Genomic DNA, 14,696 nt, shown 5'->3' on the forward strand with positions numbered 1-14,696 from the left:
ACGGACACATACACGGACACGGACACACGGACGGACGGACAAGGGGTAAAACATACTCTCTCGCCATGCCTTCGGCCTGGCGGAGACAATTACGAAAAAGTTTGGGAGCTACTGATTTAGAAGGCATTTGTAGAATCGGCCTCAGGTCTTAATAGGTTGTACGTGTTATTGTCTCCGCCAGGCCGAAAGGCATGGCGAGAGAGTATGTTTTTCCCCCTGTCCGTCCGTCCGTCCGTGTGTCCGTGTGTCCGTGTGTCCTGTCCGTGTGTTACCAGATAATCTCCGGCACCGTTGGCCCGGTCGCTGCGAAACTGTGTACACCCACTCCCTGGATGCCAATTCTGAACCTCAGCCCCACATTTTCACATGGGCCTGTCATAGCGCCACCAGGAGGCCGATTTGTGCAAAACCATTTTTTTCCCATTACACCTACAGCTTTTAACCAAACGTCATACAAATCGGTATACAGTATCTTTATAGACATGTGATCAACCCGGATCTGTCCGATTTCCCATATTGCATCCTCATTGGCTAAGGTTGGCTTCCAAAGTTTGCAGGATTGGTCCGTTTTGAACAAAATGCCTCAAATCATGAACGCCGCTTGCCATTTCCATAAAATTGCACACGCACATTCCCACTAGGCCGAGGAAGAAATGCCACTTGAACATTTTCAAATCAGCCTCATGGTGGCGCTATAACAGGCCGATTTGCATTTTTAACTATAACTGCACCGATCTGCGTGAAACTTTGCACGCACACTCCCTAGAGGCCAAGGAAAAACATCTGCACTGCATTTTTCACATCTGATTTTTACAGCGCCACCAGGAGGCCGACTTATGTAAAATAGATTTTTGGAGATTATTCCTTCAGATTCTGTCCAAAAAACACGCAAATTGGTACACTGTATCTCCATAGTCGTGTGATTCTGATGGATCTGTCCGATATTTCATATTCCATCCTATTTGGCTTACAGTGGCTTCCAAAGTTTGCAGGATTGGTCAGTTTTGAACAAAATGCCTCAAAACATGAACTCAGTGTGCAATTTCCGTGAAATTTTGCATACAGATTCCCACTAGGCTGAGGAAGAAATGCCCGCCTTTTCACATAGAGTTTTTGCATTTTTATGTGGTGAAATTGCGGGAAGTTGCGAAATTTGCAGCAATATGCGAAATATTGAAATATGCGAAAAGTTGCGAAATATGCAGAAATATGTGATGCGAAGCGCATGTTATGCGATGCGCATTTTATGTGATGCGATGCGCATTTTATGTGATGCGATGCAGCCTTTTTGAAAAAACGTTACCCCTGCATAATTATGCGCCATTTTGCTGATTATGCGGTAAATTATGCGATCGCAAAATTGCATTTTTCTGGAGGGTCTAACTTATATGATACATCAGCTAAATGTGGCTGAGTGATGGTGTGGTGGTCTAAGCATCAGACTCTCAGTGCAGAGATTACATGTTCAAATCCCAGTCATTCTATGGTTCATTGCTTTTCAACTTTTGTTCAAGTTTTGCCAGCTATTAACTACAACAAAATAACTAAAAAGCACTAAAAGACACATTTGGGGTAGAATAGTAAAGTTACATGATGAATCTCTATATGCTGACGTATTTCAACTTTACTAACTGAAGGCTGACATATAAACACTTCAAGAGTACAAAGAAACATATGATGGGAGTGGCTGAGAGATGGTGTCTCAGTGCAGAGATTCCATGTTCAAATCCCAGTCATTCTGTGGTTCATTGCTTTTCAACTTTACTAACTGAAGGCTGACATCCAAACATTTCCAGAGTACGAAGAGACATACGATGGGAGTGGCTGAGAGATGGTGTAGCTGTTTGAAGATCAGACTTTCAGCATGGATATGCCATGTTCAAATCCCAATCATTGTATGGTTCATTGCTTTTCAACTTTACTAAGTGAAGGCTGACATATAAACTTCAAGAGTACGAAGAGACATACAATGGGAGTGGCTGAGAGATGGTGTAGCGGTCTAAAGATCAGACTCTCAGCATGGAGATAACATTTTCAAATCCCAGTCATTCTATGATTCATTGCTTTTCAACTTTACTAACTGAATGCTGACATATAAACACTTCAAGACTACGAAGAGATATGCAATGGGAGTGGCTGAGAGATGGGCTAGTGGTCTAAAGGTCTGACTCTCAGGCCAAAGGTTCCCTGTTCAAATCGCAATTGTCCCATACCTCAAAGTTGTAGTACCTTGACATTTTCCAGGCCAAAATACAAAAAAGCAAGTCAAAAGCACGAAGAGACATGTGAAGGGAGTTGCTGAGAGATGGGGTAGTGGTCTAAAGGTCAAACTCTCATCACAGAGTTTCCATGTTCAAATCCCAGTTGTCCTATACTTCAAAGTAGTAGTACTTTGAGATTTTCAAGGCCAAAATACAAAAAAAGCGAGTCAAAAGCACGAAGAGACATGTGAAGAGAGTGGCCGAGAGATGGTGTAGCGGTTTGAAGATCAGACTCTCAGCATGGAGATGCCATGTTCAAATCCCAGTCATTCTTTGGTTCATTGCTTTTCAACTTTACTAACTGAAGGCTGACATATAAACACTTCAAGACTACGAAGAGATATGCAATGGGAGTGGCTGAGAGATGGGCTAGTGGTCTAAAGGTCTGACTCTCAGCTCAAAGGTTCCCTTTTCAAATCCCAGTTGTCCCATACCTCAAAGTTGTAGTACCTTGAAATTTTCAAGGCCAAAATACAAAAAAGCAAGTCAAAAGCACGAAGAGACATGTGAAGGGAGTTGCTGAGAGATGGGGTAGTGGTCTAAAGGTCAGACTCTCATCACAGAGTTTCCATGTTCAAATCCCAGTTGTCCTATACTTCAAAGTAGTAGTACTTTGAGATTTTCAAGGCCAAAATACAAAATTAGCGAGTCAAAAGCACAAAGAGACATGTGAAGGGAGTGGCTGAGAGATGGTGTAGCGGTTTGAAGATCAGAATCTCAGCATGGAGATGCCATGTTCAAATCCCAGTCATTCTTTGGTTCATTGCTTTTCAACTTTACTAACTGAAGGCTGACATATAAACACTTCAAGAGTACCAAGACACATCTACTGAGAGTCAGTGAGAGATGGTTTAGAGGTATAGGGATCAGACTCTCAGCAAAGAGGTTCCATGTTCAAATCCCAGTTGTCCCACACTTCAATGTTGTAGTACTTTGAAGTTTTCAAGGTCAAAATACAAAAAAGCAAGACAAAAGCACAAAGAGAAATGTGATGGGAGAGGCTGGGAGATGGGGTAGTGGTCTAGAGGTCGGACTCTCAGCACGGAGGTTCCATGTTCAAATCCCAGTCGTCCCATACTTCAAAGTTGTAGTACTTTGAAGTTTTTAAGGCCATAATACAAAAAAGAAAGTCAAAAGCACGAAGAGACACCTGCTGAGGGCCCAAAGGTGCGTTGGCGCAGTGGTGTGGTGTGCTTGATCGGTTGCCTCTGCTACAGACAGTTCGCAGGTTCAAGTCCCATGCCATCGACGTACTGGAGGACCATCGGGGGGACTGCGTCCCTCCCCTGTTTCCTGATAGTTGAAGGTGGGGGGTTATGTCTGAAAGAACTCTGCCCAGCTAAGGTTTTACAGAAGGACACTCCAACTCATTCACTGCCACCGAAGAATCCGATTGGCTCCGATGTGTTTTCAGTGCCTCCAGTCTTTTCGCAAAACAGCGATACCATAGCGATACCAAGTCCTTCCGAGGCATCAGGGAGGCAAAACCATGTGATCAAAAAACACTGCTTAGCTTCTACGGAGGGGTGTGATCGGCCCAATGTGTTCACAGGACCTAAAACCTTAGCTGGGCAGAGTTCTTTCAGACATAACCCCCCACCTTTAACTATCAGGAAACAGGGGAGGGACACGGTCCCCCCGATGGTCCTCCAGTACGTTGATGGCATGGGACTTGAACCTGCCAACTGTCTGTAGAAGAGGCAACCGATCAAGCACACCACACCACTGCGCCAACGCACCTTTGGGCCCTCAGCAGGTGTCTCTTCGTGCTTTTGACTTGCTTTTTTGTATTTTGGCCTTGAAAATGTCAAAGTACTACAACTTTGAAGTATGGGTCGACTGGGCTTTGAACATGGAACCTCTGGGCTGATAGTCCGACCTTTAGACCACTAACCCATCTCTCAGCCACTCCCTTCACATGTCTATTTGTGCTTTTGTCTCGCTTTTTTGTATTTTGGCCTTGAAAATTTCAAAGTACTACAACTTTGAGGTATGGGACTTGAACATGGAAACTCTGTGCTGAGAGTCTGACCTTTAGACCACTACCCCATCTCTCAGCCACTCCCTTAACATGTCTCTTCGTGCTTTTGACTTGCTTTTTTGTATTTTGGCCTTGAAAATTTCAAAGTACTACAACATTGAAGTATGGGACTTGAACATGGAACCTCTGCGCTGAGAGTCTGACCTTTAGACCACTACCCCATCTCTCAGCCACTGCCATCACATGTCTCTTCGTGGATGTGACTTTCTTTTTGGCCTTGAAATCTTCAAAGTACTACCACTTTGAAGTATGGGACGACAGGGCATTGAACATGAAACCTCTGGGCTGATAGACCAACCTTTAGAACACTACCCCATCGCTCAGCCAGTCCCTACACATGTCTCTTTGTGTTTTTGACCTGCTTTTTTGTATTTTGGCCTTGAAAATTTCAAAGTACTACAACATTGAAGTATGGGAAAACTGGGTTTTGAACATGGAACTTCTGTGCTGAGAGTCCGACCTTTAGACCACTACTCCATCTCTCAGCCACTCCCGTCACATGTCTCTTCGTGAATTTGACTTTCTTTTTGGCCTTGAAAATTTCAAAGTACTACAACTTTGAAGTATGGGACTTGAACATGGAACCTCTGTGCTGAGAGTCTGACCTTTAAACCACTACACCATCTCTTAGCCACTACCTTCACATGTCTCTTTGTGCTTTTGACTTGCTTTTTGGCCTTGAAAATTTCAAAGTACTACAACTTTGAAGTATGGGATGACTGGGATTTGAACATGGAACCTCTGTGCTGAGAGTCCAAACTTCAGATCACTACACCATCTCTCAGTCACTCCTTTCACATGTCTCTTCGTGCTTTTGACTTGCTTTTTTGTATTTTGGTCTTGAAAAGTACTTTGAAGTATGGGACGAATGGGATTTGAACATCGAGCCTCTGTGCTGAGAGTCTGATCAGTATCCCACTACACCATCTCTCACTGACTAACAGCAGATGTCTCTTAGTACTGTTGAAGTGTTCTTTTATATTTGTCAGCCTTCAGTTTGTAAAGTTGAAAAGCAATGAAACATAGAAGGGCTGGGATTTGAACATGGAATTTCTGTGCTGAGAGTCCGACCTTTAGACCACTGCACCATCTCTCAGCACTCCCTTCACATGTATCTTCGTGCTTTTGACTTGCTGTTTTGTATTTCGGCCTTGAAAAATCTCTCAGCCACTCCCATAATATGTCTTTTCGTACTCTTGAAGTGTTTATATGTCAGCCTTCAGTTAGTAAAGTTGAAAAGCAATGAACCATAGCATAGAATGACTGGGATTTGAACATGGCATCTCCATGATGAGAGTCTGATCTTTAGACCGCTACACCAGCACTCAGCCAGTCCCATCCTATGTCTCTTTGTACTCTTGAAGTGTTTATATGTCAGCTTTCAGTTAGTAAAGTTGAAAAGCAATGAACCTTAGAATGACTGGGATTTGAACATGGCATCTCCATGTTGAGAGTCCGATCTTCAGACCGCTACACCATCTCTCAGCCACTCCCATCCTATGTCTCTTCGTAGTCTGGAAGTGTTTATATGTCAGCCTTCAGTTAGTAAAGTTGAAAAGCAATGAACCATAAAATGCCTGGGATTTGAAAGTGGCATCTCTATGCTGAGAGTCTGATCTTTAGATCGCTACACCATCTCTCAGCCACTCCCATCGTATGTCTCTTTATAGTCTTGAAGTGTTTATATGTCAGCCTTCAGTTAGTAAAGTTGAAAAGCAATGAACCATAGAACTGACTGGGATTTAAACATGGCATCTCCATGCTGAGAGTCTGATCTTCAGACCGCTACACCATCTCTCAGCCACTCCCATCATATGTCTCTCTGTACTCTTGAAGTGTTTATATGTCAGCCTTCAGTTAGTAAAGTTGAAAAGTAATGAACCATAGTATGACTGGGACTTGAACATGGCATTTCAATGTTGAGAGTCTGATCTTTAGACCGCTACACCATCTCTCAGGCACTCCCATCATATGGCTCTTTGTACTCTTGAAGTGTTTATATGTCAGCCTTCAGTTAGTAAAGTTGAAAAGCAATGAACCACAGAATGACTGGGATTTGAACATGGAATCTCTGCACTGAGACACCATCTCTCAGCCACTCCCATCATATGTTTCTTTGTACTCTTGAAGTGTTTATATGTCAGCCTTCAGTTAGTAAAGTTGAAATACGTCAGCATATAGAGATTCATCATGTAACTTTACTATTCTACCCCAAATGTGTCTTTTAGTGCTTTTTAGTTATTTTGTTGTAGTTAATAGCTGGCAAAACTTGACAATTGAAACTCTCTGCTGAAAGACTGAGTATTATTACTACACCATTACTCAATACTTTTGAAGTTTATAATTTCACATTCAACTACAGTAGGTCTGGGACTTGAACATGGAAATCCAGTGCTGAGAGTTTGAGCATTAGTCCACTACACCATCACATGTTTAATGTATAGATGTTGTCTTCTAATGCTTTAAAGTGTTCTTTTGGACTGACCAGCAAAGCCCAGCTTCCCAGCTTGGCTTTGCTGGTCATTCCAGCCAGCCAGCTAGTTACTTTACACCACTGTTGTTCTTTAAATCTAGTTATTTTGCTTGAAGAATTCTGTCACTATAGTGAAAACGTGTTGTTTTTAATGTCAATAATTAAAGTAGCTATTCTTCTTCATAATACATTTTTTTCAAAGTGATATACTGTAGTAGCAGTGACTGAGACAACAGACTGAAAAACAATGCTGTATAACTGAATGCGTGTGAGCGTGCATGCGCATCTGCAACTGGTTGCGACCCACTTCAAGTCACCTTTTGACCAATGTGGCCCGCACCTCAAAATGAGTTCGACACCCCTGCTATACAGGGTATCTGCACATTTCTAAAGTGACAGACTATACATTAAAATGGTCAAACATTGGCAAAATTGTCTTCTGTCATTCACAGGGGAAAACTCTAAATGATGAAATTAGATTAATTGGAATGATTGGATTTGTTTTGACCAAAGATTTGACAATTGACATTATAGTCTCCGCCAGGCTGAAAGGCATGGCGAGAGAGTATGTTTTTCCCCCTGTCCGTCCGTCCGTGTGTCCGTGTGTCCTGTCCGTGTGTTACCAGCTAATCTCCGGCACCGTTGGCCCGGTCGCTGCGAAACTGTGCACACCCACTCCCTGGATGCCAATTCAGAACCTCTGCCCCACATTTTTCACATGGGCCTGTCATAGCGCCACCAGAAGGCCGCAAATTGGTACACTGTATCTCCATAGTCATGTGATTCATGGATCTGTCTGAATATTTCCTATTCCATCCTATTTGGCTTACAGTGGCTTCCAAAGTTTGCAGGATTGGTCAGTTTTGAACAAAATGCCTCAAAACATGAACGCAGTGTGCAATTTCCCTGAAATTTTGCATGCGGATTCCCACTAGGCCGAGGAAGAAATGCCCCCCTTTTCACATTCACATTGGCCTGTTATAGCGCCACCAGCAGGTCTAATTTAGCTAAACACATTTTTGGAACAAAATGCCTCAAATCATGAATGCAGTGTCCGATTGAAAGGCCTAAGAAGAAATGCCACCCTTTTCACATTGGCCTATCATAGCGCCACCAGGAGGCCACAATAACCTACCTGACCTGGTGGAGACCTGTGCTCCGAGGAGCACTTTTTCTAGTTGCTGCTGCAATACTATTATTTCTACCACCTATATTATTATATTCCTAGTACCACTACTGTTTTTGCAACTATTGCAACCACTGCTGCTTAAACTACCAATACTACAATTACCACTACTACTACTACTACTACTAATCGTCATCATCATCATCATCATCATCATCATCATCATCATAACAAGCACGGACACACGCACGCACGCGCGCACACACACACCTCAGTTTCTCCCAGGTCTCCTCTCCAAACTTCTCAGCCACCAGAGACTTGAGGCAGGTGTTGATGAAACCATACTGCAGATAACAACACACATGAACTTAATCATGTTGTTTACATTGGCTGCTTTTAACATTCAGTATAGTCTTTATTCACCTCCCCACCAGCTTCCACTACTGGGGTTCCACAACTGTTATTGAATGTATGATTATTAAAGAATAATGCCTATGAAATACCTGTTTAAAACATGTATTCATTCATTCATTCATTCATTCATTCATTCATTCATTCATTCATTCATTCATTAATTCAATACCTACTGTTAAGGGATGCAGTGTGCCCACAAATCTTTGATTTGGGTAAGTTCACAATGCATCCACAATTCAAATCAGATCATACATTAACGGTCACATACAGTATAAGCCCAGAACATGAGGTGGAGGGTGGCTTAGCCATTTTCAATCACTCATAAAGAATCACCATGGCTAATTGTTACAAAGAAAAAGGGGTTATGCATTATTTAATCTGAGAGACATCTCACATCTGATGTGAGCTTGCTTTCCATTTAGTCTTGTGAAGATCTGTTTTAACAGCTTAATGTGATCCAAATGTTATCCAATGGATCTACATTGTGCAATGTGCAGTATATATGTTTATCAGAAGTTTACTCACCATGTTGCTTCAGCTGGACTCAAGCTCCACTACGATGGCTCAGCACAGTGATTCGTCTTTGAACAGAGATGGGAGTCTCTTTATCCTTCTCTCTTTCAACCTCTTTGATTCTCTGTCCATCCCTCTCTTCATCCCTCAGACACACTCAGAAATGTCCCTGGGGCTCTCTCACACATACACACACACGCACGCACGCACGCACGCACGCACGCACGCACGCACGCACACTCAAAGATTTGACGGAATCCTTTTTAATGTGTTATATTCTTTATTGAAATATACAGCTGGAAAAGGTCCATGTTGAGAGAGAGAGAACATAAATAGTTTGAAGGGGTGAGTGGACAGATACACTTTCGATTCTAGCAAACAAGTGAATAAAGCACACGCATCCACAGTTTAAAAAGCCAGGTGCTGGGCAGAAGCATAGAGTCTGCACAAAGCACCAAATGTTTTTGTTTGTTTGTTTTAACTCCCCAGGTGATGTTTCGATTCTGGTAGCTCTTCCTCAGACCAAGGAGTAAGATCCACCAGGCTCCAAACGTCACCTGCGCGGTTGAATGAATGAATGAATGAATGAATGAATGAATGAATGAAAGAAACAAGCACGCACGCACGCACGCACGCACGCACGCACGCACGCACGCACACACGCGCACACACACACACACACACACACACACACACACACACACACACACACACACACACACACACACACACACACACACACACACATAACATATACATATAACATACATATAAAGCTTTATCCAGTTCTATTGTACACACAATGCACACAGTGTTGATCCAGTGTTGTGGACCTTCGCTTGTACAGTCCAGTACATCACTCCTCTGAGCACGCGGTGACATCTTTGTTCTGGCTCCGCATACACGTGTATTGAGCGGGGGACACTTGTTCGTGTCAACTGGTGTGAAGCAATGATATACTGTGACCCTGTGGACTCTCTTAAGATCACCGGGCAGATCATCTATCTATGATTTCAAAAGCGAAGTTGGAGATAGCCGTCCACTCCATGGTCCTGACTCGTGCTATCACATCGTCCAGCGTCTGCGCTTGGTTTTCTACGTCCACGGCATCAGCACCTGCTGCGGGTCTGTTCTCCGCGTCCTCATGGTCCCCCTCGGTCCACTGCAGCGCTGTGTGTGGACATGAACATGGGTTGATTTTGACAGCAAATTTTGATTTAGTTTCAGTCTTCTTTTGAATAAAATTACATTTAGTTTTAGTCATATTTTAGTCATCTGAAATGCTTTAGATTTATTCTAGTTTTAGTCGACTAAATATCATAAGATTATTAGTCGACTAAATCTACAGTTGATTTAGTCGACTAAAATCTATTTTTGGCGGTGCCTTGATGGCGTCGTAATGGCTGATTTTACGCTTTTGCATGCTGAAAATAGCCGATCTACAAGCTCACAACGAGCTTGTGGATTTGCTATTTTCAGAGCGCAACACCCGAGCGCAACCAAACATAAAATGACTTGTCTTACTTCTACTGGATCTCTTCTCCACTAGTCCCTCACTAACATTTTAGTCTAGTTTTTATTGGTTGACGAAATTGACAATATATTTAGTCTCAGTTTGAGTCATCGTAGCTTAGTTTTTATCTAGTTTTTGTCAGTGAAAAAAGGTAGTCGACGAACATGAACATGTGAAGAAAACATTGGTACGGTATGTCTAGGCTGGATAAAAAAATAAACATGCTGACGCAACTAGAAGTAGGGTCCGGGGACCCCCAGGGCTCCCTCAGGGGGTCCCAGGCAAAATGAGTTAATATAGCATCAAAATAAGTTCAACCTCTTTAACTTTATTTCTATACTATACTTGGTCTATTGGAAATAGCCGATCTGCAAGCTCACAACGCGAAGAGATCTGTAATTATTGGAAAAGATATTGACAATTCTTGAATAAAAACAACAACGATTGGAATCAGTTTGAAAACTTAACGCAATACAAAAACAAAACAAATCTTCTCTTAGTGGCTTCCCTGGCACAAAATATTTTCATATGGGGTTCCGTGGCATTGCAAGTACCATAATGAAAAAGCTAAATTTAAACAGACAAGAAGGCACAAGAATGGAGCTAGAGGAAAGACCATGGTTCACCAAATGTGCCTGTTAGATTATGATATATCTTGTGTTTAAAGCTGTTATTTTGGCCAGAGGGTGGCACTAGAGAAAAGGTCATGGAGTCACTTAGGGTCCGTCCTCTTCATTCTGCACCCAGTCCATTTCGTGGTAATCTGCCCATTAGATTTTGAGAGATATTATTTGCAATTGGATATAAGGGTAGTTCTAGTGGAGGCTAGCAGAAGGAGGGACAGACATTGCTATCTTTAGAGCCATGCCACTCCTCGGGCTAAAATATATATATTTCATTTCATATTGGCGATGAAATTAAACCATATGGGTGACAAATGGCTTTATTGTTGTAGGCTATGCCTTGCAGTAAACTATGTTTTACGTTGTTTATTATAGAGATGAACAATTACCTGCAATGGAAACGGTCATTGGTTGAGTATTGTAAAATGCACTTAGTTCATTCAAGAGAGTTTGCCTTGCAGGTTGACAAGTTAATTGTTTTGTTTTTGTTTTTGTTTTAAAGTGTCCTTACTGGTTAGAGAGTAAAACCCTTGCTCTTTGGGATTACCTTTCATCTTGGGGTCCTTGAACAACTTGGCAGTGACATACTTGTCAGCGGCTGTCTTCAGGCTCATCAGGATCTGTTGGTGAGTTTCTTCTAAGAGGCTGTCTACGAATATGTTTCTGTAAGAGTCCATTGGGCCTGCAGACAGAGAGGCACACACCATTTCGTGGTATATTTATGAAGATAGATAGATAGATAGATAGATAGATAGATAGATAGATAGATAGATAGATAGATAGATAGTAGGGGTGTAACGATACATTTTAACAACGATTCGATACGTATCACGATACTTGGTTGTCGATACGATACATGAACGATACAGGTTAATTTAGAACGATACGATATGTTTCGATTCAGTGATTTAGTCGATACGATACATGAACGATACAGGACAGGTTAATTTAGAACGATACGATTCGATTCAATGACTTAAAATCGATATAGTAACTATTTATTTACCCAAAAATTCTGTGTGAAAAATAAATACCTGGATACTGGATATAAATCCCTCTTTCTCTTTTTTTCTTCTTAAAAGTACTTAGTTTGATATAATTGATTATTTGCATTGCAGAACGATTCGATACGATTATTTGCATTGCAAAACGATTCGATACGATACAAAGTCAAACGATACGATATTTAGCTGTTTGCATATCGATATAGTAGATCGTTGAAAATTCAAAACGATGCATCGATGCAGTTACTGTATCGTTACGGGCCTAATAGATAGATAGATAGATAGATAGATAGATAGATAGATAGATAGATAGATAGATAGATAGATAGATAGATAGATAGATAGATAGATAGATAGATAGATAGATAGATAGATAGATAGATAGATAGATAGATAGATAGATAGTTCTAGTGGAGGCTAGATAGACAGACAGACAGACAGACAGACAGATAGAATGATCGATCGGTCGATGATTGGTTGATGTTATACTTACCGCAGCTTGTCGGGCACATAGATCTACAACACTGGGTGACTGCACTCATGATGAACACCAGAAAAACAAGTGAAGTCAGTATCATCAGGCCAACACCCTGTAGTTTGACAACAACAGGATGGTATTTATAATGGAGTTGTTATCACTTTGCTTTATGGTGGCAACAGGTATAATATATTTACATTCAAGCTAGCGAGATCATCCCCCCCCCCCCTGTGGAATTGCACTATTACATGAGTAGTAATCCTTACCTGATCACAGCATAATTTAATGTTAAAAATAATATGTCTCTAGCTGAAGAAGACCTTGAAATCATAAATGGCCAAACCCTTTGTAGACCCTTCAGATTGACTTCTATACATTATGGAGAGTGTATTTATTTATATTTATTCAATGAGGTTTTCATCCAGTATGGATGAAGAGATGCTCCTATAAGGTGGATGATGGCTGATTTAAGCAGTCATACCTGGCCTGAGTCAAACTACAGTAATTAGACTGTGAGCAGGGTGTGACAACACACCTGATTTGCACCTAAACAGGATCAATCAGCCATCTGCGCACACACACACACACACACACACACACACACACACACACACACACACACACACACACACACACACACACGCACGCACGCACGCAAGCACAGGCACAGGCACAGGCACAGCCTCAGTCATGATCTATCTTATTGTATCTCCATATTTCTGTATCCACTTCATGATTACATTGTACCTAATAATGCATTGTAAGCAGTAAAACAAAAATGAAGAGAACTTTGATCGAGAAGCCTCCTATGACAACTGCAATGAAGTAAATTAAAGGGATAGTTCACCCCATGGAGACTTGAATTCATGATTATTATTATTTTCTTGCATTCCTAAGCCAATAATTTGATGACCAGCAGTAGGCAGCAGTTCTGGTAGGAGATACAAAGGAGACTCTTTGTGTTTCCTACCGGAACCGCTGCCGGTCATGAAATTATTGGCTTAGGAATGCGACAAAAACAAGAAAATGTGAATTCAAGGTGTATTCAATTCATGAATTCAAGGCTCCATGGGATGACTAATCGATAGAATAAAAGTCATTTTGGGGTTGAACTATCCCTTTAACAATGCCTGGGCTACTAAGGCTTGAAGTTATTGTCTGGCCATTTCTGACAGCTTACCATAGATGTGTTCTTCAGCTGGAAGATGACCTCTTTTTCTGTGTCACTGAGTTTGCTCTTGTCTTTACACGGGATATATGACTGTTCTTCGGGCAGGCTGTACGAACAACAGAGATACCAGTCTCCATGGATCAGCAACACCACCACCCACACCAGCGCTGCGAAACAGGCCCTGTTCAGCAGATCGACGAGTGTTGCGACCAAGTGACACCTGGACCGGGAGTTCTTGTGGCAGCAGTATCTGGAGGTGAAATTCAAACTCCTCTGGAAACGCTTGTTGATCCCGAGGACGAGGAACAGGATCAGGATGGCGGGGAGGATCATGATGCTCCAACAGTACCAGAGGTTTGCGGCCTTGTTCGCACAGCTGCATCTGTAGTTCATCCCGATTTGAGAGTGCAAAAGAAAAACGAAACCCATGAGAACGAAGAAGCCTTTCAGTCCAGAGAGGTCCGTGGCCACTCGTTTTATCGCTGTAGCGTCCATGCTTAGAAAGCTCCCCATGATGTTTTACCAGCAGATAATAAGGTGAAAGAAAAGATTTTAAAACACACTACTGCACACTAAACAAATTCCTATATGTCTTTCTGTGTTAGTTCATCATTCCTCTCATTAAGTATTTTACATAGGTAGGACTATTGCTGTGTAGTCGGGTAATGTGAGGCTCACTGTTTGGATTTAGTCTACATTATGTGCCAGATTCACACCAACATCAGTGGGACGGCCTGTTGGTAAAATGGGGGTTGATCAAATTCTTCAGAATTTCTGTTTCCCTAGAATGTGTTGATGCAAAGTCATGAATGATGTATGAAAGGCTACCGCTGATATCTCCATTCAGACTTATCAGTGTCCAGTCAGACGTTCCTGCCCCATTGCTGACCTCAGATATGGTCTGAGCAGTTTGAGTGCAGCAGTGAAAAAGTACTCCCAGAGATTTTACTTGCAATAGGCAGTGATGTAAAGTAAGTAAGTACATTTACTCAAGTACTGTACTTAAGTACAACTTTGAGGTACTTTTACTTTACTGGAGCATTTCCAATTGTCTATACTTTTACTTCTACTCCACTACA

General features: G+C 41.9%; 1 protein-coding gene across 1 annotated transcript; it reads right to left on the bottom strand.

Annotated features, from left to right (window-relative positions):
• Positions 1 to 9,622: 9,622 nt before the first annotated feature.
• On the bottom strand, positions 9,623 to 14,387 carry LOC308080647 (uncharacterized protein). The gene is made up of 4 exons (XM_080422562.1): positions 13,627 to 14,387; positions 12,462 to 12,558; positions 11,512 to 11,646; positions 9,623 to 9,998 (listed from the first exon to the last, which is right to left on the bottom strand). The coding sequence occupies exons 1-4, from the start codon at positions 14,128 to 14,130 to the stop codon at positions 9,826 to 9,828; spliced, it is 909 nt and encodes a 302-aa protein (XP_080278688.1). The 5' UTR covers positions 14,131 to 14,387; the 3' UTR covers positions 9,623 to 9,825.
• Positions 14,388 to 14,696: the final 309 nt, after the last annotated feature.

This window comes from Gymnoscopelus braueri (assembly GCF_963280865.1).
Source record: "Gymnoscopelus braueri genome assembly, chromosome: 24".
Lineage (NCBI taxonomy): Eukaryota > Metazoa > Chordata > Actinopteri > Myctophiformes > Myctophidae > Gymnoscopelus > Gymnoscopelus braueri.